Source organism: Ictidomys tridecemlineatus, chromosome 5 (assembly GCF_052094955.1).
Source record: "Ictidomys tridecemlineatus isolate mIctTri1 chromosome 5, mIctTri1.hap1, whole genome shotgun sequence".
Taxonomy (NCBI): Eukaryota; Metazoa; Chordata; class Mammalia; order Rodentia; family Sciuridae; genus Ictidomys; species Ictidomys tridecemlineatus.
In genome coordinates, this window is record NC_135481.1 from 181137644 (window position 1) to 181164259 (window position 26616).

The following is a 26616-nucleotide window of genomic DNA, read 5'->3' on the forward strand; positions in this document are numbered from 1 at the left end:
CAATTTCACAAGCAACCTTTTCATTATCTCAAGTTGCTGGGAACTAGACCTCTACCCCACTCCCCAGTTGGCTCAGATCTCATCCGGCTTCTGGCTTTATAAGTACCTCAGCCTCTGCCTTCACCTTTGGTAAGGGAGGCTCCTATGAAGAGCCTCTGACCAACCTCTGCAGAGGAAGGAACTGAGGAGGGCAAGGATGATGGCCAGACCGTACCATGTAGTAGTGGTCCTATTGCTGCTGGAAAGTTCCGCCAGGTTTGGAGAAGGAGCTTCTAATCCTGGAGTTGTGGCCAGGATCACCAGAAAAGGCCTGGAATATGGTAAGGGAACTGAGTTGCTTTTTCTGAGGCCCACTGCTGCCCACCAGAATGGTGTGGTCACAAGGACAATGAGTCACAGGCTGGGGTTCCTCCACCACCTGGTTTGGACATCTTGGGATATGTTGTGGGTTAGGTCAATATATTCAAATTCCTCATCTTGAATATCAGAGGGTAAAGACTAGGTCAGCAATTTTCCCACATTAAAATTGCTGGGAGCCAGGTGTGATGCACACCTGTCATCCCACCACTTGGGAGGCTGAAGCAGGTGGATCTCGAGTTAAAGGCCTGTCTGGGAAATTTAGTGAGACCTCATTCCCCCAAAAATCTTAAAAGTGTGCTGGGGTTGTAGCTCAGTGGTACAGCGCTTGCCCAGCATGGGTGAGGCACTGGGTATGATCCTCAGCACCACATAAAAAACAAATAAATAAAAAATAAAAGTCAAGTTCTTAAAACAGTGGGAGGCGGTGGCTGGGGATGTGGCTCACTGAGAGAGCACTTGTCTAGTATTGCCTGAGCTCAACGACTGAAAAAGAAATTACTGGAACATTTGCTAAAATACAGATTCTGGCCAAGTACGGTGGCCCACACCTGTAATTCCAGCAGCTTGGGAGGCTGTGGCAGAAGGATCATGAATTCCAAGCCAGCCTTGGCAACTTAGCGAGACACCATCTTTAAATAAAATATAAAAAGGGCTGGGGAATTGGTTCAGTGGTTAAGCACCCCTGGGTTCAATCCATGGTACAAAAAAAAAAAAAAAAAAAAAACAGATTCTGGGGATCCATTCAATATTGACTGGGGCCAGACCTAAAAATCTGCTAACAAACTGTCCAGGCAATAGTGAAGGGGCAGGAGATTTGACCAAACTGTAGCAGATGATTCCTCAAGAGCCCCCTGTAATTCATTATTGCTCAAGATCTGTTGAAGGAATAAAGAACAATGATTGCCATTTACCTGGTGCTCTGAGTCCCAACCCAATTTAATAAGCCTTTAGGTCACTGTCATTGTTACCATTTTCCTGACGAGGAGGCCGAGGCTCAAGGGACTCACGTGGGATTGCATCAGTAGTAAGTGGCACATTGTCAGAACCCGCTGACAATCTGTAATCCTGGTACAGCAGAGATGCTTAAGAAAGACACACGCGCACATACGCATTCAGCAGAAAATGAGCACTGTCTTTACTTTTTTCTCTCCTTCTTTTATACAGCATTGTTAATTAAAACAAGGGAAAAGAAAAAAAACATCCTTTCGGCAGCTTAATCCTTATAAGCATGGATAAACATTCTCAGGAAAACTTTGTTTATGGTCATAGTGCTCCATATTTCTTATCAATTAACTTGTGGTTAGTTATTCCCAGGCAAATATATATAAAAATTATATATATATATAAAGAATGTTCTGCCAAGTGTAAAATACATATATATATATTTTACACTTGGCAGAACATTCTTTTATCTTCTTAAGACAGCAACAAGGACACAGTTCAGAGAGTTCATACTTTCTCACAGAACTCCTTGTTTTGCTAAAGCACGGCAAAACTTAACACTTTGTGTGCGTGAACACACAGCACATCTTGCGTTCTAACCCAGCGTGTGTGATTCTACAGCCCGGCCACCAAATCTGCCTCCCGCTGAATGAAGTCCCTCGGCTCACAGCTCCTTCTTTTCCCCATCCCCACCCAGCAAACCAGTATGCAGTGGCCACCCTGAGAAAGGAGCTGCCGGCCATCAGGTTGCCTGACTTCTCAGGAAGCTTCAAGATTGGTTGGTTTGGATGGGTGAGCTACAATTTTCACAGGTGAGGTCTCCTTTCCCCAAATCGGGGGCCGCAGAGGAAGAAGGATGGCAACCTAGGATCCTGGGGAAGGGAGTCGGCAAAGACAGAGGGATGATGGCCAGCTCTTGTGGGGCTTCCAGAAGGGGGTGTGTGCTCCTTGAATCATCAGAACGAAAGAGAGACCCTTAGAAATCATTCCCAAGCCCTGGGTCAGTCCTCCAGAAAGACTCAGTCCCTGAAGAGGTGTCTGATAGGAGCTGACCCCACTGTGGACGTGGAACCACCGCCAAAGAGAGAGAAGAAACACCCTGGCTTCTCCCACTTCCCTCCACCACACTCCCCTCAAGTACTTCCCATTGGCCAATTCTAACCAGAAGCCAATTGCAAAGGAGGCTGGGAAATGTAGTTTGCACAGGTCAGCCCAAGTCCACGTGGTTCAGAGCATGGGAAGGCCAGGGAATGGATCTAAGAGCCAATAATCAAATGGAGAGCATGGTGCGTGCCCACCTAAAGAGGACAGCGCTTCTCGCCTGTAGTTGGTCAATGCCATGGGGAGCATGGCATTTTCCTTTGGATTTTTTCAAGACAAGCCAGAAATCTAGTTGTTTGCCCACATTTTTACAGCTGATTCATAATTTATTAAAAAAAAAAAAAGTACATAGGAAAAAAAATATATATATATCCCACAGGTTGCCAGGGAGTGATCTCTGATCCGAACCGTGAGTCCTTGTTTTTGTTCTGTGGTGCTGGGGATGGAACCCAGGGCCTGGCGTATGCATAACTCACCCACAGCCCCGAGCCCTTGTTTCTATTTGAAGTAATGAGGGGCAAAGAGCAGAGGGGACAGCTGCTTCCTGGAGACCTCAGGGTGGAGACAGGCCAGCTCACAGGGTGCTCGCCAGAGTCAGGTCAGCAGGGTGGACAGGAGCAGCCGTGAGGATGTGGGTCAAAGGAGAGAGGAGGGCCTTGGCCTTGGAGGGTTGGAGAAGCTTCCTGGAGGAGGCCTGAGCGGATCTTGAAAGAGGCACAGGAGACGGTTGGATGGTCCTTTTGTTAGACCACGACGCAAGAAAAGACCACTGACTCCAATTAAAATCAAATTAAAGCAAGCTTATTATTTCGACCGGCCGGGCTGCCTTGCCCCTCAAAATCGTGGCAGCCAAGGACAGCCCCGAGGCTTCTTTGTGGCCCAGTTTTATAGCCCAAAAAGTTCCACGAAGGGGGGTTACAGATAACAACACTCTGAGGAGCATAACACAAGTTTACATTTTTGCTGGCCCCGGCATCAGAATTTATGGAGATCTTAGAGACTCAGAGAGGGTCGTTATCCGGCCAGGGAAGGCCAGAATTTATGAGGCGTCACTAAGGTTTAGGAAAGGGTTGTTATATGGTCAGGGAAAACCGGACCTGGGTGAGTTCAGGGCACCGGCAGGCATTCCAATCAGCTTTACAACATCAACTAATGGCCAGGCCATACAGACATCCTGATATTTTTACAGAAAACAGAAATGAATCCTTCATAACTTGTGACAAGCTGGCTTCTGATCTAATGGGATAACTAGGCTAGGTATATCACTTTGTGGGTTAGGTCAATATATTCAAGAGAGAGTGAGAAGAACGGGAGGAGACTCACTCAGAGATGAACAGGCCCCTGTTTTTTTATTTTTTATTTTTATTATTATTTTTTAATGTTTTTAGTTGTAGATGGACACAATACCTTTATTTTATTTATTTCTTTTTAAGTGGGGCTGAGGATTGAACCCAGGGCCTCATAAGTGCAAGACAAGCATACCAGCACTGAGCTACAACCTCCGCCCCATGCCCCTGTTTGTTTGTTTGTTTGTTTTGTTTTAATGGGTTTGACATCTGCTTTCCTCCCCAGCCTGAAGATCCATCGCTTCGAGATCCGAAACTCAGATCTGAGTCTACTTCCAGGGTTGGGAATCAGAGCTTCCCTGTCCAACAACGATTTGTCTGTGGGTGGGAACTGGAAGGTGAAAAAAGGATTCATGTGAGTAGCACTCGGGTAGGAATGTGGCTCAGCTCTGGGCAAGGGCACACCCTCCCTCCTTCCCTCCCCAGATCCAACAATCCTTAAGCTTTAGTTTCCTTATCTGGGAAATGGGGTTAATAATAACACGTCTCAGAGATGTTGTTGTTTAAATAAAACAGCGGAGGTAAGGCATTTAGCAGTATGCCTAGCACATAGCAAATCCTCAGTGACACTGTTTTTAAAGAGAAGGGGAGGCCCAGGCAGGAGGCACAGCCGGTTAGTGGGAACCTGGGAGACAAATCTGGGGCTGTGTCTTGGTTGCTCTTCTTGATGGTGACTCAGCTTATACAGCAGTTTACTTCTCATTTCCCCCAACCAGCAACCTGAAAGGCTCGTTTGATCTGAAGGTGGATGGCATTTCCATCTCAGTCTCTCTGAACTTGGGCAAGGACGAGACTGGGCGACCCACGGCCTCCGTACACCACTGCAGCAACTCCATTGGCCGAGTGAGCGTCCACATTTCTGGAAGCTTAAGGTAAGTGACCTCAACACACTGGCTAGAGACAGTGCTGCCTCAGTAACATGCTCAACCCTCATTCAGCCCATCTAACAGGCAGAAGAGCAAGATTTCCAGGGTTCAGGAGCAGGAGTCCGTAGGCCAAATTCAGCCTGCCACCTGTTTCTGTAAATAAGATGTTATGGAAACAGAGCCACGACCACTCATTTACATTTTGGTAGTGGCTGCCTTAGCTCTACAATAGTAGAGCTGGGTAGGAGCAACAGAGCCCACAGGACAGGCAAATGCCCCAATCATTTACTATCTGTCTCTTTAAGAAAACACATGCTGATTCCCAGGCAAGATGGTCTTCAGTGGGAACCCAGCACGCCAACGAGATTTGCCCATGGGGGATACTCAGGGGACACTGAATGAAGGGTGGCAGTCTCCAGAACGACTGCTTTCCCAGTATTTGTCACAGCATCACTCAGGTCCTGGCAGGCAACTCCACAGGCTTAGCTGATAAGACTCTCTTGAGGAGACTGTCAATCAAAGAGGACTGAATGGTGGAAACCTACAAGGAGTGCTGCACCTGAGAGTGTGACAGCAGGGGGCCAGAGGGGGAGAAGGGCGTTGCAGATCTAGAAGGATATCCGTGGAGGAACACGGCCATCACCAGGACACGGTGGGGCAGCAGAGCAACAGAAGCCCAGCAAGAGGGCTTGGGAGGTAAATCGGAAGGACAGAGCTGGACCTGGCAGGCAGCAGGGGCACACAGGGTAAAGAGCCAAGGCCCTCTGCTAGAAGCTAACCTTCTGGGCCTCGTTGACAAGATCAAAATGCCCATGGAAGCATGGAGACCTGCCATCCTGTGCTTGCAGGCGATCTGTGTTTTGGGAAGCAGAGACGGTTAGTTGTTCATTTACTCACTGATTAATGTTTTCTGCACAAATGCTTGGAGGCTTCAGCCGGAATCTGCCAAAGGAGAAAGGAAACTTTTAGTTGAGGCTGAAGCCCTCGGAGCACTGTCTTAACCAGGCGGTGGGTTGCTGTGACCAAACACCTGACAAGAACACTTAGGGGAGGAAGTATATCTGGGGCTGTCAGTTTTAGTGGTCTTCAGGCCATGGTTGGCCACCTTCCTTGCTCTGGGCCTGAGGTGAGGCAGGACATCATGGGGAAGGGACAGCAAAGGAAAGCTGCTCAGCTCACGGCAACAGGAAAAACAGGAAATGCAAGGCCAGAGACAAATTATAAACCCCAAGGCACGGCCCCAGTGACCTATGTCCTCCAGCCACACTCTGCCTGCCTAGAGTTATCTCCCAGTGCTGTAAATAGTCCTTTCCAATTATTAATCCATCAGATGAATCAATCCACTGATCAGGTTATAACTCTCACAATCTGATCGTTTCCCTCCTGCATCGACACAGAGCTTTTTGGGTGGACATCTCATATCTGAAGCCTCACAGGTGGACATAGTCCCCATTTCTCAGGAGCAAATTCATGAAATTCTATGCAGTTCACACACACACATAGTGTGGCCAGAAAAATCTTTCAGCTGTTTGCTTGTTGGCGGCTGCTACATGATTGGGATTCTAGGGATATAGACACAGAAAACATGGTCTTGACCAAAACGGGAAAGTTTGTAGCTTTACCAACTCATTCATTTAACAAATACTTATTGATTCCCTTATTATTTACCAGATCCTGATCTAACTGCAAGATCAGGATATATATAAGAGGAAGCAATAGACAGAGTCTCTACCCCAGTGTGGTATTAAACATTTTAGTATGTGATGAACTACACTTGACATAATTATGATGACATGCTCATAAGGAGAGACCAGGTGCTCTGAATGCAGAAGGACTGGCCTAGCTTATGCATAGAGACAGTTTCCTGGAAGACAGGATATCAGAAATGAGCCTGGAATTTACGCAAAATGGGAAGGGGAGGAGAGAGCTTTACTGGCATAAAGAGAAGCACGTGCAAAGATCCTGAGGCATGAAAATGCTGTGCTTTTCAGGAAGTAAAAAGAAGTCAGTGTAACTCAAAAGGATGGTGTGGGGGTTACCAGAAGAATTTAAAGGATTAGGCAGGAACAGGATTATGGATTTTCTCTTACAGGGCAGCGGCAAGCCATTGAAGGATTTTAAGAAGGCAGAGGGGTGATAAAATCAGATTTTTGCTGTAAAAGACAGCATCTTTAGGAGAGATCAGAGTGAGGCAGCACAAAGGGAAGGAGACGGCTTGCAGGCAGAGGCAGTTGTCAAGGTGAGAGATGATGGGCCGCAGACAGCTGCTGACGCTGGAAGCGGGAGAAGAGGTTGAACTTGGGCAGGAAGGCAGGGGAGGAGTCCAGGGTGACTTCACGGAGTCTGTGACCCACGGAAAAACCTCTTACTGCTTCAATATGTTGGCACAGGTTGTAGGCCTACCCATGGGTGTAGAAGGTTTTACTGGGAGCAATACCCCAACCATGGCCATCAGGGACCCCAACCAAGGTGTCTACAGCAACAGCCGGACAGCTCAGGCCCACCCAGGGACCAAGGTTCAGGCAGGCTGTAGGTCCCAGGTTTGCTCCGGGGGTAGAGCTCTGGAAAGTTCAGGATGCTTTCTGTAGAACCCAGGAAGCACATGGTTTTACTATCGTAATACACACCTGTGTGATGCTCCTGCACCTGCTCGGCACCTCACCAGCCATCAGCCAGCAGGAACCGAATGGCAAAGGAAACTTCACGAGAGAGAAAAGGTTGCCAGAGTAAGTCAGGTAACTTAGTCCCTGTGTTTCCAACCACCTTTCACCCTCGACTGCAGTCTTTGGAAGAACACGGTGTGGGAACCCTGTCCCGGTCCTCACTTCTGCCAGGGGGTTGTCTGTGGTCGGAGGGAGCCTCTGCAGGTGACTTTATCTGCAGTGGCTTCAACTCATCGGATCTCCATGAAATTAACAAGTGACTAAACTAAATGTTGTTGAACTGCTGGGGGAAAAAAAATTGTTTGGCAGGCTTGGGGAAGGTATAAAGAATAGGCTTAACCCCCACCTTACACCTTAAATGTTTTCAAATGTTTTTAATAGGTGATTTATCAAAATTCAAGATGTGCAAAAGGGTACAGGGTGGGGAAATCTCTCTCCACTTTAGTTTCCTGCCGATCAATTCTCCTTGCTAGCAGCAACCAAGGCTGAGCATCCCAGGTGTGAGTCCTGAAATTCTCTGACTGCCTGGGTGGGTATTTAGTCTTTTAGTTTTTACACAGAGAGGAGCGTGCTGTATACAATCTCACATCCCTAGCTTTTCTTCACTTCGCGAGTATTTGTAAATCCTTCCTCATCAGAAAGCAAGTTTCCTTTTCAAATTAATCCATTATAAGAAGATTCTACAATGACTTAGCAGTCATCTGTTGATAAACTGGGGCTGGAGATGTCACTTAGCGGTAGAGCACTTGCCCAGCATGCACGAGGCCCTGAGTTTTGTCCCCAGCACCAAAATCAAAATAAAAGAGACAGGAATGAACTTGAGTGGTTCCCATGGAAGCCAGGGGATAGAGTTGTAGCTCTGACTGGATCCAGGTGTTTGACCAGCATCACCGGGAATCTCTGGCTCCTGGTTCTGCTTTTTTCTCTATTGGTTTCATTCTGAGGCAGGGTCCCCCACCCTAGAGTGGAAAAGATGGTCACTGGGAGCTCAGGCTTCCTTGGCCCTCAGTGAAAGCATCCTTTACCATAAAAGCCCTGGGAAAAGCTCTCATTGGTCCACACTGGGTCACATGCTCATCCCTAGACTAATCAGCATGAGCTCTGATTGGCTGAACAGGGTTTGCTACTCATTCTTAGACCTGGGGGCTAGGGAAGAAGTGGGCCTTAAGATGTACATAGTTATACTAAAGGTTGTCCAGGGTTTTCCCCCTTTGGATTAAATGCATCTGCCTGGGTCCCATTGTTGAGATAAAATGGGGAAAGTTCAGATCCCTGGGTAGCCTTCCTTTTGGGAGCCTCAGTTCACCTTAAAATGTATCCTGACCTTCTTTCTCTTCTCTTCAGATGGATCCTGAATCTCTTCCATAAAAGAATTGAAAGCAGTATCAAAAGAATCTTGGAAAACCAGGTAAAAAGATACACATATTGGTCATTAGCACATGAATCACCAAGCATCTGCTTATTTGATATTTGGAAAGAGCCTTTTCCCTTAAGTATGTGGCCATTTGAATTTGCTTAGAAACACCTTCCTCATTCATGGTGCAAAGGCAAATGTCAAGGCCTTCTCAGGTTTGTGTGAGCACGCACACGCTAAACTGGCATTTGGAACTGACCAAGGTTATTTGATTATCTAACTGTTGGTAATACTAGTGAGAAAGACTGGCAATAAATTATTTTGAATCCCTCCCTCACACCATACAGAAATTCAATTCCAGGTGTTCTGTGGATTTAAATGCCACAATATATCTTAAAACTTTTTTAGGAGAAAATCTAAGGTATCTATCTCACCTTAAGAACTTGATTTCCCAAGTAAGAAAATATTGAGAATAGCAGTGGGAATGGCCTTGGTCTTGGTGGCAGAGAGATACCTCTTCATTTTACACTCCATGCACTGTGGGACAAGTCAGTGAGCCCACCGGAGACAATGACCCCTACCTTGAAGAAAGTTGGTGAGGATTTCATGAGATAAACACCCAGAATATCTGGTATACAAGTGGGGCTCAGTGCACTCACATCTCAGAGCCCTGTCTCAACTGGACTCACCTCCTGGTCTCTTCCCTGTTGAGTATTTGAGCTCTGTTGTCAGATGCTCAGAGTTTAAATCCCAGCTCAGTCATCGTCAGGCTGTGAGGTCTTGAATAACTGACTTAACCTCTTTGAGTCTTAGGATTCTTATCTGTAAAATAGGAATAATCACAAGATACAACATGTACCCTGCTGGGCTGTTCTGAGGACCAGGCAATGTGATATACTTAACTAGTGAGCACCCAGGGACTGAGTAAGAGCTGAGTGAATGGGGGTAAGGCTATTTTTACAGACAGTTGAGCTCCCCACCAGTCCTGTGTGCGTTGCAGTCACTGACCTACAATTGAAAAATCTGGATGTCACTTGTCCAGAGGGAATGAGGCTAGTGCTAGGGAGGCTGAGCCCAGGGAATGGACAGGTTCAGATGTCATCCCTGACTTAAGTTCCCACAGAGCTGTGAGTTCCAAGTTCCAGGAGGCTCTGCAGAAAGAGGATCTCTGGCCAGGGGACCTGGGGGACAATGGAGAAGATCTAAGGAGGTCACACTCCAAGCCATGGGAGGGCTGGTTCCTGAGTAACACTGCCTGGCTCAAAGGTCCAGGAGAGGCTGGTTGGGTCTACCTGGAAACCTCTGGCTGGCTTAGATTAGAATTTTGCACTAAAACAATGCTTCTCAAAATGCAGAAATCTCCAGAGTTGATTTTATGAATTATGAAGCCTTGGTATTAAATTATGCAGAATGACAGAATAAGTAACCCCAGCTGCAGTATTCTTTCTATTTCTTCTTATGTCAAAGACAGGACGTTTCAGTGGGGTTTAATGCATCCCTAAATACAAAGAGAGCATTATCTAATTAGGCAGCAGCATCTGGCCAGACTTCCAGAGCATATTTTTCTAAATCCTTCATGTTCATTTTCCCAGTTATTCCCTCTTTATGCCAAAGGAGACCAGTTTTCTACTGACAAGAGATAGTTTCTATATTTTTATTTGATGTATGTGATTTTAATAAGACCACTTGGTAGAAATAACAGACAGTTCAAAAATGAGAAAGGCAAAAATCATGAGATGGTGTAGGAATCGCTGAAATTGGGAAATTAGGAGACTGGGAGCTTCTGGGACCGCCCCAGCCTGGGACTCCATGGCTGACGGATCCAGCAGGAAGCTGGCAGCCAATGCAGACCCTGGAATCCATTGGAACCCGCCTCTGCTTTGCTTTGGCGCCATCTAGTGACTGCAGTCAGTACTGCCTGAGGAGCCTCCTTGGTGCTGGGACATGGCTCCCCCTTATTCCAGAGGGGCATTAATGGTGAGGTTCCAGGAAGCAAGTAGGAAGAGGAGTCAAAGGGGCCAGGGAATGGGGTGTGGAGTCTCTGAGTCCAGAGTTGCGCCCTGTACCAAGGAGCTCCACTGCTTTGTCCCCCGGTTCTAATAACTCCGTGTAAGTACTGCACTTCTTGGTGCCCTAGCCGCCAGCACCACATTGACCTGAGGACAGTATCAATAGCACACCCCAGAGCAAGGCCAGCCTGACCACCAGCCACTTTTAATGTGGATTCCAGGAAAGTCCAGGAATGTAAACTGGGCCCCCCTGCGTGAAAGGCCAGTCCAACTGGAACAGCGGCCAAGTGCTGTGTGCACAGGGAGTGGTCTCTCCTTCCTTTCCATCATATCCCTCGCACACACAGAGATGCCCATGGGACAGGAATGCCACCAGGGTTCCTAGAGAGGAGTGGGGAAGCCAAGGGCATCGCCAGGGAAAGGCGGAGGAAGGACTCACCCCACTTTCTCACCCACTTCCGACAGATCTGCCAAGTGGTCAAGAAGTCATCAGACTCACACCTGAAGCCCTACCTCCAGACTCTGCCAGGTTTGGAGCCCTCCCACCTGACTTCTCTGGGTGCCTTCAGATGCCATGTCACTGGGCCTCCCTGAAACCGTCACCCCTGGGGCAGCCCTGGGAGAATTGCCATTGAGTATCTCCATCCTGCAGAGATGGCTTTGGGGTGACCATCTCTCCTGGGATCTGTTCTCTGGAGATGGGGAGAAAAGGGATTGAGGAGGTATTCAAAAGCCTGCTGGGAGCCAGGGGCTCGGGAGGCTGAGGCAGGAAGATCACAAGTTCAAAGCCAGCCTCAGCAATTTAATGAGGCACTAAGCAACTCAGTGAGACCTGGTCTCTAAATAAAATACAAATTGGGCTGGGGATGTGGCTCCATGGTCGAGTGCCCCTGAGTTCAATCCCCAGTATCTGGCGTGTGCCGGCTGCTTTCACAAAACTGGGTGCTGTGAAATCCCTGGGTGAGGCTGAGGCCCTCCCACCCTCACCTCTGCTGCCACAGGAACACAGGGGCGGTCACCAATGCTCCTGGAGACTGTCTCAGACTCCTGTGATTCTCAGAATACTGAGCCCAGCCTTGGCAGCAGGCCCTGTGTGGTCTGGCCTGTCCATTACATCCCAGTCCTCAGGGTCATCTTGCTCCTGTCCCCACTCACTCAGCCACATGGGCCCATGAGTCCCTCTAGCTACGACCTCCGTTCTGCTGCACCGTCTGCACCCACATTGCCCCCTCTGCCAGGAATGCCCTCTCCGTGTCCCCCCCGCATCCACTCAACACCTCCTCCTCCAGATCCCAGCCCCAGCAACCCCTCCTTCAGAAACCCTGCTTGACTCCTGTCCAAGCTAAGTTGCCTACACCCGCTCTGCCCCAGTTGCATGGCTGCATCACCCTACGGACTTCTGCTGCCTGATACAGCTGCAGTGTTACATTTATCTGCTCAAGTGTCTGACTGCCTATTTCCCCTCTGGACTCGTGAGGACAGAGACTTTGCCCACCTTATTCACAGCTGTTTCTTGGGCACCTGCATCACGCCTAGTGTAGAGCAGGTGCTCAATAAAATATTGAATGTGCCCAGTGCAGTGGCACCTGTCTGTAATCCCAGAGACTGGGGAGGATGAGGAGGATGATTGTAAGTTCTAGGCCAGTCTCAGCAACTCAGTGAGACCCTGCCTCAAAAAGGGAGGGGGTGGCTCAGGATATAGCTTGGAGAACCCCCTGGGTTCAATTGAATGAGCAGAGTGGACAAATAAGACAATCTCTCTTTCTCTTTCTCTCCCCCTCCCTCCCTTCGTTTTTCCTTTCATACCCCCCTCCACTCCTTCTCCCTCTCCCTTCCTTGGCTAAAGGTACCAAGAATTGGCCCCAACCCCATTTCCGTGTTAATGAGTTCCTTGGAGTTGTGCTGCATACACTTGCACAACTGTAATTAGCTGGGAACAGCGTGTTCACAGGCTGCTTCTTTCCTTTCCCACAGTCACCCTGATGATTGACCAGGTTGCTGGTATTGACTACAGACTGTTTGGAGCTCCCCAGGTGACCTCTAAAAGTGTGGACATACCCATCAAGGTAAGGGGCTGTAGAGAGAGCACCTTGGAACTGAAGACTGGTAGAGCATCAGATTCACCTCTCAGAGTCAGCTCTTCCTTTTCCTTTCAAGTTCATCTACCTGTTAGTCACTGTTCCTGACCAGTGTCCAGGGTGGGCACAGGTGGCACTAGTCACAACAGACCAAGACCTAATGCAGGGGTTCTGTGAACCAATGAGATAAATCTGTCTGAAATACAAAGACCTGGGCTTGAAGTCCTGGCTCTACCACTTATGTGCTGGGGTGCTTGGGAGAGTTATTTAACCTCTCTGAGCCTCTATTAAATTGAAATAATCATAGCCTTAACCCCTCAGAGTTTACAGGAATGAAGTGAGATGATGTGCATAAGATTCCCAGCAGATACCTGGCACTTGTATGCATAAGGGAACACTCTCTACTGCCTGCATCACCCCTTGCAGACTGTATGATGGCTCCCTAGGATGTCCGCATCCTAACCCTCAGAGTCTGTAAATGTCACCACATATGGCAAAAGCACTTTGCAGATGTGATTAAGGGCCTGGAGATGGGAAAATTATCCTGGTTTATCCTGCTGGGCTCAGTGTGCTCACAGGTCCTTACAAGAGGGAGGCAGGAGGTGAAGAGAGGGGCGGGAGGTTAGGGGTGGGGAGGAGGCCTCAAGCCAAGGAGAGCTGGTGGCCTCCAAGGCTTCAGAGTCTCCCTGGAAGCCTTCAGAAGCATCGCGGGCCCCAAACCTGTGGGGAATTAATTTGTGATCCACTAAGATTGTGGTCATTTCCTACAGCCACAGAGGAACCGGACACACCCCTCTGCATTCCCAGTGTTCCCTCTTCACTCCCTGTGGGTGGAGCCAGGCCCTGGAGCTGCCTTAGCTCACACTTACCTGCCTCTTGCTGTGGGTCAGTTCTAAGAGTTTGTACAAATAATAACTGACCGAGATTTCACACCATTAGCCCCGTCCCCTTTTTTAGGTGAGGAAGTTGGTAACTGGCCCAAGGTCCAGAGCTAGCAAGACGCATGATTCCAGTCCTGGCAGGGGGCTCCAAACTCCATGCTCTTCACCATGGCTGTACCTCCTATATCGTGGTCCCCTGAGGACACAGGAGGCTTGGTCCACCCCAAAGGGATGCCACGCTGATGAGTGGTTCCTATTGGATATGGAAAATGAAAACCCCCAACTAGTGAGGACTGGGAGAAGGGAGTGGAAAAGAGAGGCAGACACGGATAGCTCTTCTCTCTCTCAAGATCAGCCTTTTTTCAGATGCTGGCCACAGACGGGGAGAAAGTGTTTCTAAAGACTAGACTGACTCTCTAGGAAACACTAATCTCTCCCAAGACAGCTCCTCTCCAGGTGCTGGCCACTGACCCCGAGCCCCAAAACCCAAATTCCTGAGTGCTCAGACTGACATGCGCACTAAATCACCCACAGCCTACGTGAGCCCCCAGTCCCCTCCTTTGTTCAGTGGCTCATTTTCCACCAGGAGAGGGGGTCCATTCCCCCAGGGGTAGTCCTGTTCCTAATTAAAAGGCTGAAATGATCCATGAGGTTTGCCCCCGGCCGGGTCTCTTTGGGCTATCAGTTTCAGGCAGCTGTCAGGACCTAGGTAATGTGGGTCTAGAGGGAATCTTTGAGCACATTGACCCCTCACTCTGGAGAAGAACCCTACCCCAGCTGTCCCCAGGGCACGGGAGGCCTCCACCTGGCAGGCTTTGGATGCTTCTGCCTGAGACCTTCACCCTAACAGGTAGGAACTGGGGTGACTGGTAAGTTCTCTGTCTCCAGGGTGAATTCTTCAGCCAAAGCCAACGCACCCCAGTCCCTTTCGATGCCCCAGCCATGATGCTGCCCCAACAATATGACCGCATGGTCTACTTCGCAGTCTCCGAGTACGTCTTCAACACCGCCAGCAGGGTCTACCACCAGGCTGGGCTCCTGAATGTCACCATCTCAAATGGGCACGTGAGTAGGGGAGAGAAGGGCTTCAAATGGGACTAGAGATCCTTTGGGTGCTGTAGAACATGCATCAATGGGCTGGGTACAGTTTATCCAACAGAAAAAAAAGGGTAAAAAAATAAAAGTTCCTCATTTGTAAAATCAATTCCTGTCATCCCCCGACTCCTTGTGGCACAAGGACATGGGATCTGGATTTGACCACCTGGATTTGAATCCTGGTTCTGCTATTTCCTAGCTTTGGACTCAACCTCGCTGGGCTCGGTTTCCCCCCTCGGTTTTCCCCACCGCATCTCAGGGTCCCTGAGGTCTCTGCTGTGCTATGGGAGATAAAAGCAATCAACCAGTGCCCACATGCAGAGGCCCTTCTCGGCACAAATGCAGGGCCTTGGGCTGCCTGATCACGGGAGGCTAAGCTGATGATTATCAATATTTATTTGATGTTTCTATAGAGGCTAGTTGAAAAATGGCAGAGGCAGAGCAGAGCATTCAAGCTCCAGCCCCCAACTCACCTGCCAGACAAGGCAAGCTGGCTTTGGAAGGCATCATGGTGACCATCTGAAGTCACTTAAACACATCCACTGGGTGCTGTGTCACCTACACACTTCATCAAGGTGCCTCTTCCCACCCTGACAGCCATCTCTTGGAAAGGTCTTCTGGAAAATGCGATTCCCTCCATCCTGGGATATTTCCCCTGCTGGCTTAGGACCCTTAGAGATCTGCCCCTTGGGGACCTGCCCATCTGGCCTTCCCCACCGCATCTCAGGGTCCCTGAGGTCTCTGCTGTGCTATGAATATCTGCTCCCTCTCTTTAGCTGGCCGGGTTGTTCCCCAATATGCAAGTACAATTGGAGGCATCCCCTGAATCAGAGCCGCACCTGTGGTTCACTCCTGGAAATGTGACCATTGCTCCTGTGATGGACGTCCAAGCCTTCAGCATCCTGCCCAACTCCTCTGACCGCAGGCCACTCTTCCAGCTCAGGGTGGTAAGTTTGGCCCTGATCAGGCAGCAAAGGGTCTTGCTTGCCATGGGTGGAAGTCACTCCCTTAGGTGAGAGGTGACTACAGAGCTGATACCTGCAGAAGGCTATTCATGTCTCCCAGAGCATCAGTGGCCCCCCTTCCTAATAACCAGGCTTCCTAAATCACCATGGCTCACCAACTGCCCGCTGTCAGAGTGGCAAGAAACTTCGAGGCTTCGCTCCAGCCAAGTTGAACATTTTCACTTTCTCACTGTTTCTCTCTCTCTACATATACACATTTTTGAGGCACTAGGGACTGAACACAGGGGCACTCTACTAATGAACCAACCACATCCCAGACCTTTTTTATTTTTTATTTTGAGGCAGAATCTTGTTAAGTTGCTCAGGTAGGTCTCCAACTTGAATCTGCCTGCCTCAGCCTTCCAAGTCTCTAGGATGACAGGTGAGCACCACTACACCCAGATGTTTGCTGTAATCTTTTTACATTTAAAACATCCCCCCATCTTGTTCAGTAGAACTGGAAGTAGAGTATTTATTTTTATAAATAAAAATCATAAAATAATTTTTTTTTTTTTTGGTTCTGAGGATTGAACCCAGGAGCACTTAACCACTGGGCCACATCCCCAGACCCTTTTATTTTTATCTTGAGACAGGGTCTTGCTAAGTTGCTTGAGGATCTTGCTAAATTGCGGAGCCTCACCTCAAACTTGCAATCTTACTGCCTCAGCCTCTCAACTGTGCAATTATAGGCAGGTGCCACTGCTCCCAGCATATCAAATTGCCTTCTTACAGAAGGTTTAAAGGCAGCATAGTATTTGGCAACGCTGTCTAAACTGATTTGCAATCTTAACAAAACTCCAGGTCAGTTTTTGTCAGCTGACAAGCAGGAGCCTAAGATTCACATTGAGATTCAAGTTACCCAGAACTGCCAATGCAGTTTTGAAAAAGAAAAATAAAGTTGGGGACTCACACTTTGCTATTTCAAAACTGACTATAAGGCTGTGATAATCAAAGATAAACATAGAAATCAATAGAACAAATTATGAGTACAGAAATAAACCTCATATTTATGGTCAGTTGGTTTTCAACAAGGAGACCAAGACAGTTCAAAAGGAATAATAGTTTTTTTTCCCCAATAATAAATAATGCTGGATATCCACCAGCAAAAGAATGAAATCATACCCCTTTATTACACTATACACAAAAATTAGTTCTAAATGGGTATATACCTAAATATAAGATCTAAAACATAAAACTTCAAAAGAAACACAACTGTTGGGCCTGGAGTTGTGGCTCATGGTAGAGCACTCGCTTAGCACATGTAAGTCTCTGGGCTTGATCCTCAGCACCACATAAAAATAAATAAATAAAATAAAGTTATTGTGTCCACCTACAACTAAAATGTATGTATGTATATGTAAACATATACATACATATATACATTATACACACAAATACACACATATAGCATAAATCTACATGAGCTAGGCAGAATCTTCAAAGATTTAACACTAAAAGCATAAACAGCAAAATTAAAAATAGATAAATTGAATTTCATCAAAATTAAGAACTTTTGTGCTTCAAGGGATGCATGAGAAAGTGAAAAGGCAACCCATGAAATGGAAGTATTTGCAAAATATATATTTGATAAGGAATTTGTATCCAGAATATAAGAGTTCTTATAACTCAATAGCAAAAAAGAGAACTTCAAAAGGGGAACTTCCAATTCTAAGGAGATAGAATAGATGTCCGTTTCCCCATACCTCCTGCTAAGTTCAACTAAAAACTCTAGACACTGGATACAAAATAAATGTAAGAAGACTCTGTAGAACGGGGAGAGAAGGCAGACGAGCCAGGGATCTCAGGGTCTGGAGGACAACCTGGTAATGAATTTCCTCCTTCAAATATCCCAACCTGGAGCTGAAGAAGTCAACAGCCCAGAAATGCCAACAAGCACAGATAAAAAACTCTCCTCTCTCTAGCCAAACACTAGAAAAAAAAAAATGATGCCTTACCCCCAAGCCAGAAAAGGCCAACTGGGAAGCCAGATTTCTAGTTTTCTTTTTTTTTATTTTATTTTTTTTTAATTTCCCATTTTTTTTAGAATTCTAGAATTCTTAAGTATAAGAAGGCTGTGATTGCCTAGCAAAGAAAATGTGTGTGTTATATATACTTCATACAGGCATGAGTTATAGTGCCATTGGCTATGAGTTCAATGTTAAGGAATCAATAATACATATGTGTTAAGTAAGGTATCTCTAAACACTCATAAAACAAAGTCATAGATTGATCAGTTAACAAAATGTGACGAGAGACACAAAGGAACTTAATCTTGTATTTCCCCAAAGGGCATTGATTCAGTATTCACTAATCCCATGTTCACAGCAAATACATAGAACTTAACTGCCCCAAATAACAGACTTGACCATAGCTGGAGATTTTAACATCCACTCTCAGCAACTGATAAAGCAACTAGATGGAAAACCAGCTCAGATACAGAGCTCAACACCACCAACCACCAACAGATTTTTTTTTCTAACAGGCTTTTTAAAAACGCTCATTCAGGGCACAATGGTGCACAGGCCTGTAATCCTAGCAGCTCAGGAGGCTGAGGCAGGAGGATCACAAGTTCAAATCCAGCCTCAGCAATTTAGTGAGACCTTCTCAAAATAAAAAATGAAAAGGTTTGGGGTGGTTCAGTGGTTGAACAACCCTGGATTTAATTCCCCAGTAGTAAAAAGAAAAAAAGAACAACACTCATACCATGACTCATAACAGTGAAATACATCCTTTTCAAATGTCTACATCCTAAGACAGACCATATCCTGGCCCATAAAACAAGCCTTGCTGGGCAAAGTGGCACAGGCCTGTAATCCCAGAGGCTCGGGAGGCTGAGGCAGGAGGATCACAAGTTCAAAGTCAACCTCAGCAAAATCGAGGCACTAAGCAACTCAGTGAGACCCTGTCTCTAAATAAAATACAAAATAGGGCTGGGGGTGTGGCTCAGTGATCGAGTACCCCCGAGTTCAATCCCCAATACAAACAACAACAGCAAAAAAAGTGCAAAAGTAAAAAATTAAAGAATTCAAAACAGTCATAATCAGTTATATGTAGCTAGAGTAAGCTAATTACCATAATAAAAATAAATATTAGTGGTCTAACCCATTAAAAAATTTATCTCACATAAAATCAACCAGTCATTTCTAGTTGGCAGATGTCCTTCCACATGGCCATTTAGGGACCCAGGTTCCTTCTGCCTTGTGATTCCTCTCTCCTTTAAAGCTTCATAGTCCCCTCCACACAGTTCAGTAGGTGGAAGATCATAGAGGTCTTTTAATTGACCAGGTCTTGAAGTAACACACATCTTTTATGTGCACCATCCATTGGCTAAAACTTAGTCACACGGTCACACCTAACTGTCTGGGAAGCTGGGAAATGTAGTCCAACTGTGTGCCCAGAAGAAAAGGAAATGGGTCTTGGTGTACCCAGTCTCTCCACACATGTTGCTCAGGCATTTTTAATATTTCTTGGCTACCATTCAAGCCTATGTGGACCTTGTCCACACGTGAGCAGAAGCCAGCCTTCTGTCCTTGGCTGAGACACAATCTGGTTCCCTTTTCCTGTCACAAGTCTTTGGGACATCAGTTAGGTTTCAAATGAAGCTGTTCAGTGGTGCCACTCAAGCACTCAACCAGGTGTTACAGGTAGGAGTTCCCCCGCTGGTGAGAAGTGGCCCAGGTGGACAGCTGACCATCCCAGCTGGCACGGGGCTTTGAGGGACTGACCGTTCTATCACCTGGCTCAATGCCATCCTCGGCAAGCCAATCCTCAGTCTCCAAGATGGGTGTCAGTAAGTGGCATCTAAATTTCTCCTGGGCTCAGGGACTCCGTGAAAGTCCCTTAGGAGTCTGCTCTGAAGAACTCAGTCAAACAGACTAAAGTGTCCCTGTCCAAGTTTGGGCTTATTCCCCTTCCCAATGCTTTCATTAAAATGGAGACATGTGCCAGGAACCGAGGCACCCGCCTGTAATCCCAGCAGCTCAGGAGGCTGAAGCAAGAGGATCATAAATTCAAGGTCAGCCTGGGCAAGTAAAAGGGAGAATGAAGCCTCAGCTCTCCCTTTTCTGTGCCAGCTGTGGGGCCACCACACACCACGCACAATCCTGGGTGGCTGCTTTTGCCCATTCCTTCCACATGGCCACATGGCCTGGGGTTTCTTGGATCAGGAACAAACAAGGTGCCTAAGTGGTCTTTTGCTTTTGTAGAAAACCAACTTCTCCATCTCCATCAGCGTGAACTCCGATAGGATCGTTGGCTCAGTGTCCCCAGAAAGGTAAGACAGCAGGAGTGGGGAGAGGAAGGAGGGGGGACAGCGACATGCCGACAGTGGCCATAACAGCCAGCATGGTTCACTCAGGACTGAAGGTGACCCATGGGGGCAGCTCTCCACCAGATCTGAGTGCCCTCTAGAAAAGGCACAGTGACAATGCCTCGGGCAGAAAGCTGGAAGGGGGGAGAATCGCCAGGTGTCTCCAGATGCCTGTCGCTCCAGGCTCCTCCTGCCCGCCCCGCAGGCTTCAGAGGAGCTGGAATTTCTGCAAAGGAATAGTGTAGGTCAAGATGGAGGGTAGAGCTTGAAGCTGTGTTCACAAGGACTTTACCTCTGAGGAAAAGTGTCCACTGTCACAAAGCGGAGATTTTGGATGGAAAATTGAAGCGCCCCAAGCCACTGCCCACTGCTCCTCTGCCCAGATTCCCAATCCATAAGCATAAGGTTTAGATGGTGGATCAATGCAGAAAGAGTTCAGGCTTTGGGCAGCAGAGATTATACCGCCTCCTGGGGGTTGGCACCTGTCCTCTATACCTCATGTCCTCTGTGCCAAGCCCCACATCTTTGTATTTTTGTTTTTGTGTTTTTTGTTTTTGTTTTTGTTTTTGTTTTTTTGGTACTGGGGATTGAACCCAGGGGTGTTTTAACACTGAGCCAAGTCCCCAGCCCTTTTTATTTTTTTAAAATTTCATGATAGGGTTTCATTAAGTTGCTTAGGGCTTCACTAAGCTGCTGAGGCTGGCTTTGAACTGTGATCCTCCTGCTGCAGCCTCCAAAGTTGCTGGGATTACAGGTGTGCAAGCCCCATGTCTTGTCTGCTCTGGGTGATGCTCCTTGCTAGATGTGCTTGGGCTGATAAAATGCCCTGGCCCCATTAAAATGAACGTCTTAGGATGCTTTAAAAAGAGAAGCTAATAGCCGGGCGCAATGGCACATGCCTGTAATCCCAGTGGCTTGGGAAGCTGAGGCAGGGGATCACAAGTTCAAAAGCCAGCCTCAGCAAAAGTGAGGTGCTAAGCAACTCAGTGAGTCCCTGTCTCTAAATAAAATACAAAATAGGGCTGGGGATGTGGCTCAGTGGTTGAGTGGTTGAGTTCAGTCCCTAATAACCCCTTTCCCCAAAAAAAAGAGAGAGAGAGAGAAGTTAATGGTGACCCTTTGGGGCAGTGGGAAAGCTGGTAGGGACAGATGGACTTCTGGAGTTCCCTAGAGTTTGCACATAGGCATAGACCTCCTGGTTGGATGTCTCAGGACAGCCAAAGACTTTAGCCCTCATGAATGAAGATTCGAAACGTGAGAAATCTCTAGGGAGTTTTTAATTAAAGAGACAAGATTCTAATTACCTTTAAACCAGCTCCAGGACGGCTCCTCCTAGCTCCAGCCTCCAGCCACCTATTGTGGTAGCGAGGTTTACTGAAGAGGCTAGCGAGAGACACAGCGAACACGCCAGGGAGTGGACTTTTATTGGGGAACAAAAAATTCTGGGGAAAATCCCATCCAATGAAGATTAAGGGGACAGCATCCCAAGGTCAGGGGCGACAATTGGGTCTTCAGGTAGTGGCCACACATGCCTCTGCACGGACAGACCGTCGGACCTGAGAAGGGTGGGGAAAGCTCTGGACACAAGATATGCCTAAGCGCCTCTCACCCAGCCAGGGAGGACACTCAAATCACGTGCGAGGATGGCCTCCCACAAAGGTCTGGAATGAGGATTTTTCCAAGGAATTCTAAAAGACCATTCTACCCCATGATAGAAAGCAGGGAGATCCATCCAGGGCTATTGGAATTCCTGAACAAGGGAACCAGAGCAAGAGGAGAGCCCAGCAGGAGGAAAATCAGTGGAGACCTGACTTCTACAGTGACGGGGATCAGGTGCCCCTAGCCACTGTCTTCCTTCACTCCTGCACCAGTTGAGGGGCCTTGCTTCCCTCTTTACGTCATGTTTCCATCTAATATAAATCACTGCCCACTTTTACATTATAAAAATAATGCATTCTCATACAAGAAAAGTTGGAAAAACCTAAGTGTAAAAACAAAATCACCCCTAAACTTGCCACACAGAGACTAGCTCTGCTCATAAGTTTGTTTTCTTCCAGCCTTTTTAAAACAAATTTTTTTTTGTAATTGTAGATGGCCAGAATACCTTTATTTTGTTTATTTTTATGTGCCTCACGCAGGCTAGGCAAGCGCTCTGCCACTGAGCTACGGCCCCAGCCCTCTTCCAGCCCTTTTTCAAGTACATTCCTTATACAATTGGAAACACTGAGTGGAATGTTTTATATTCCACTTTTTCCATATAATTTTTTTTTTAATACTGGAGACTTGAGCCCAGGGGAGCTTAACCCCTAAGCACATCCCCAGACCTTTTTATTTTTTATTTTGAAAAAAGGTCTCACTAAGTTGCTTAAGGCCTCGCTAAGTTGCTGAGGCTGGCCTGGAACTTGCCTTCCTCCTGCCTCAGCCTACCGGGTCACTGGGATGACAGGAATGTATCACCACACTCACTTCCACTTAATATTTATTCCATCATAATTTCCTTATTAAAATGCTCTGCAAACATTCTTTTTAACAATGGCACTTCCTCTCAGATCACAATGCATACCTTAACCCACAAGGGACACACTTCGAGGAACTGCGGGCTACCCAATCTCCAGGCAACAGGCCTTTGCCTCCAAACACACTGCAGATTTCACTGGGGTGACAAGAAAACGGGAGCCATGGCCCAGTGACCCACACTTGTCTCTTTCTCTACACAGTGAGCTGAAACTCGAATTGAAACACTCCAACATCGGCTCTGTCGACGTGAGTTACTTTTCATCAGTGTCTCTCAATCGTCTTTGCCAAGACAGGTTCCATTAGGCTCCAGGAGATGCAACCAAGTCCCAGACAGAGATGCCAGGAGGAATGAGATTCCATATCTGAAAGTTTACCTTATACAAAGGGCTCCATCTGAGGGCTAAAGAGCAACAGGCTCTTACAGCGAGTTTTGGAGTAAGATACAGGCTGTGCCACCTGCTAGCTAGGTGATTATGGACAAGGTGCTTAATCTTTCTGAGTCTCAGTTTCTTTTACTGAAAATGAGATGAATGGCATCTACCATAAATGGGGCCTATCACATGAAATGAGGCTGTGTGTTACGTAAAACACTTTGACCCAGTGCCTCAGACACAGTAAGCTCTTGACTTTGTTCACAATTGGAATATGAATGGCTCAGCATCACAATGCCTTATTCAAACCCCTGAGGACGGATGGGTTTAGGGATTGAGAATATCTGAGACATAATACAGTGCATGCATCCTTTAACTTCCCCAGCAAGACCAGGGGAAACTCTATAATCAAACAGTGATATTTTTGCAACAAAACCTAACAATGTTCACATAAAGTGGCATAAAGAAACACGAAATAGTACTCACATCATGGTGCGGCATTCACTGGGCCTGCATGCTCTTACAGAAAGTAAATGCAGAGACTAGGGTTTGCATTGTGAGCAAGGGGCTGTTTGGAAGAGTGGTAGTCAGTCAGCATCTGTGCCTTAAATGGGGTGATGTCCATTTTTCCAGGGGTGGGACCAAATGTTCCTCCCTTGATCCTCCCTTGACTTCTCTTTCTTCGTGTCCGTTTGTTCTGGCCCTATCTGTGCTCCAGGTGGAGGAGATGGAAACCATCTTCAACCTCTTTGCACGTGAGGTCATCTACCCCTCTATCAATGGTAAGAAGAGCTGCCACCACCTGCACCAGAGTACAAAGGCTGGATTCTCCCCTCCCCACAGGATTCTTGGTTCATTTGTTCAGCAAGTTGAGCCTCTCTTCTGTGCCACCTGGGATGCTGGCAATCCACGACCCATGCCCCATAGTTACCACCTTGTTAAGAAGGCAGATGTGTAACAGGTGCCTATAGAAGGGAGCTCAGGGAACCACAAGAGCTGGGAGAGAGCATGGACTTAGAGATCAGGCAGAGCTCCCTAGACATGAGGGATAAGCTGTCTCAAAGCTCAGGAGTTAAGCCAGGTACAGTGATGCACGCTTGTAATCCCAGCAACTCAGGAGGTCAAGTCAGGAGGATTGCAAGTTCAAGGCCAACCTCAGCCACTTAGACCCTATCTCAAAATAAAAAAAAATTAGGGTTGGGGATGTATCTCAGTGGTAAAGCACTTCTGGGTGCAATTCCCAATTAAAAAAAAAAAAAAAAAGACATAGGAGTGAGGCCAAAGGAGTAACATAACTGTTGACCCCTAGCAGGACACCTGGAGTTAGCATCCCCGGGTCCCAAGCCAGGGGACCTTGCTGGAGGTAGTACTTGTCCAGCGGCTGCCTAAGAATTAGCAGACCTCCCACCCTTCCCTCTCCAGTTGGCCTCACCATCTACATCTGTGACCAAGAGATAAGAGCAAAACAAAGATCTGAGAGAGGGAGAGGCAGAGTGTGGCCCTCAGGGATGAGTCCCTAGACATGAACACTGCACACCCAGGCCTAGTCACTTCAGGTGGGGGTGAGGTTGGGCTCTCAAATGGGTTGATAGAGGCCCAAGAAGCTGTCCACATCCATCCCCTCCTGAAGAGGCTGCATTTTCCAGGCCTCTATGTCCCCACCCTAAACCAGCTTTGGACCCAGTAGCCAGCAGCTGACTCATGCTTTCTATCGCCTCTCGCTGTTTATTTTCCAGCCCAGCTCAAAAAGGGATTTCCACTCCCAGTTCCAAAGAACATCTTCCTCAACAGTGTGGAGCTCCAGATTCACGAGGTGAGAAGTGGGATCTGGGGGGACTCTAAGCCCTGCTAGGAGGCTGCTTCAGGGGCTGGTGGAGATGGAAGCAAGCCCTGACCCCCACATACAACCTGGACCTAATTTTTAAGAAAAAATAATAATCTGTTTCAAATGTTGGAGTCTAAATAGCATCTGTAATCTGGACTCTTGACTTCATGTTCCAAAACTCACTTCTCAACAATCCGACAGTCACTGAGCATCAGTGACTGCAGGGCACTTCAGCCGTGCACAGCAGGAACATGAGAAAAGGGTCAGATGAGATGCCACTTCTGGATTGATGAGGGGCCATCTGAACAGGCCTAGAATCTCATTGGTGGTGCGTGGGTCTCCCTGGGTCACTGACCAGCCTTCCCATCCACAGAAGCAGGGGATGGTGTGGAGAAAAATAGAGCATGCCTTCTAGGTGGAAGGAACTTAGCAGGGGCAGAGGCAGCACAACCAGAGCACTTTCATAGGCCCAGAGGTACTGTGTGCCACTGTCTTTGCTGTTCACAGTGGGGTTTTTTGGCGGTGGTGATAAAGGGAGTTTTTTTTTTTTTTTTTTTTTTTTTAAGAGAGAGACAGAGAATTTTAATATTTATTTTTTAGTTATCGGCGGACACAACATCTTTGTTTTGTATGAGGATCAAACCCGGGCTGCCCGCATGCCAGACGAGCGCGCTACCGCTTGACCCACATCCCCAGCCCCATAGAGGGAGTTCTTAAGATTTAACTCAGAGGCACTTTACCACTGTGCTATACTCCGGGGCTTTTTTTTTTTTTTTTAAATTTGAGACAGGGTCTCACTAAATTGCTGAGGCTAGCCTTGAACTTGCAATCCTCCTGTCTCAGCCTTCTGAGCTGCTGGGATTACAGGGGTGCACCACTACACCCAGCCACAATATATTCTTTTTTTTTTTTTTAAATGTTTTTATAGTTGTAGATGGGCAACATGCCTTTATTTATTTTTATGTGGTGCTAAGGATTGAACCCAGTGCCTCACACATGCTAGGCAAGCGCTTTGCCACTGAGCCACAACCCCAGCCCCACACAATATATTCCAAGGAAATCCTGGACAGCATTTTCCTGGAATTGAGTATCACAGGCAACAACCAATTGTGACTTATTTTTCTGGGGGCACAAATTTTAGAGAAGGAAGGTGACATTTGTGGGTATCTGACAGAAATGAGTAACTTGGGAGATGCAAATAAATTCCTGGGGACAGGCAGTTAATAGGGACAATTTGTTGCGAAGGTCCCTAAGGCTTCTGGTTGATGTAAGAACTGGCCTACCCCACTCAACCTTCTCTTCCAGAAGCGCATGTGTGGCTCAGCAAGTGACCTTTCTTGACTGTCCTTTTTGCCTTCTCTCTAGAACTTCTTGCTTTTAGGGGCCAACATCAATTAGACTGTGGCTAGAGGAGTGACCATATCACAGCCGGACCTGCCCTTGACCCAGTGGAGGCTCAAAGGCTGCAGCTACCCTCCCCATGAGCTCCTGCTGCCCTACTGACAGTTGTCACCAGAGAACCTATGACATCTGAAGACACATCTGACCTGGAGACACCTTCCCAACTTTCCTCCTCCTTTTTCTCCTTCCCCCGCCCCCAGGTGTTTTCTTTGGATCCCCTGCTTTACCCTGGGGAGCTCAACCTGACTCCATACTAGTCTACACTAGAATCTACTTCCATTAAGGAAAAAAGCACCAGCAGTGGCCAGGCACCAAGCAGCCCAAATTAAACACAGAGCAACTAAGTTGTATGAGTCATTGGATGTTGTGGTTAAGAGATCAAGAGTCAGATGGACATGTGCTCAAAGCCTCATTTTGCTCCTTACTGGGTGATACTCTGAGGTGGGACCACCGCCAAGCATCCAGCCTCTAGATAGGGCACACATTTGTTCAAC

At 47.4% G+C, this 26616-nt stretch overlaps 1 protein-coding gene across 1 annotated transcript; it reads left to right on the plus strand.

Annotated features, from left to right (window-relative positions):
- Window positions 1-102: 102 nt before the first annotated feature.
- On the plus strand, window positions 103-26466 carry LOC101958206 (lipopolysaccharide-binding protein). The gene is made up of 14 exons (XM_013360548.4): window positions 103-320; window positions 2000-2114; window positions 3976-4104; window positions 4466-4621; window positions 8623-8686; window positions 11107-11170; window positions 12616-12707; window positions 14489-14665; window positions 15472-15642; window positions 19905-19972; window positions 22726-22771; window positions 23615-23678; window positions 24633-24709; window positions 26087-26466. Exons 1-14 carry the CDS (start codon window positions 197-199, stop codon window positions 26117-26119), a joined length of 1380 nt encoding a protein of 459 aa, XP_013216002.2. The 5' UTR covers window positions 103-196; the 3' UTR covers window positions 26120-26466.
- Window positions 26467-26616: the final 150 nt, after the last annotated feature.

Excerpts from the sequence above, each read along its gene's own strand:
- LOC101958206 (XM_013360548.4), top strand. The coding sequence starts at position 197 with ATGATGGCCAGACCGTACCATGTAGTAGTGGTCCTATTGCTGCTGGAA. Across the intron at positions 4,622-8,622 it reads CACATTTCTGGAAGCTTAAG|ATGGATCCTGAATCTCTTCC; the intron begins GTAAGTGACCTC and ends TCTTCTCTTCAG. Across the intron at positions 12,708-14,488 it reads GTGTGGACATACCCATCAAG|GGTGAATTCTTCAGCCAAAG; the intron begins GTAAGGGGCTGT and ends CTCTGTCTCCAG.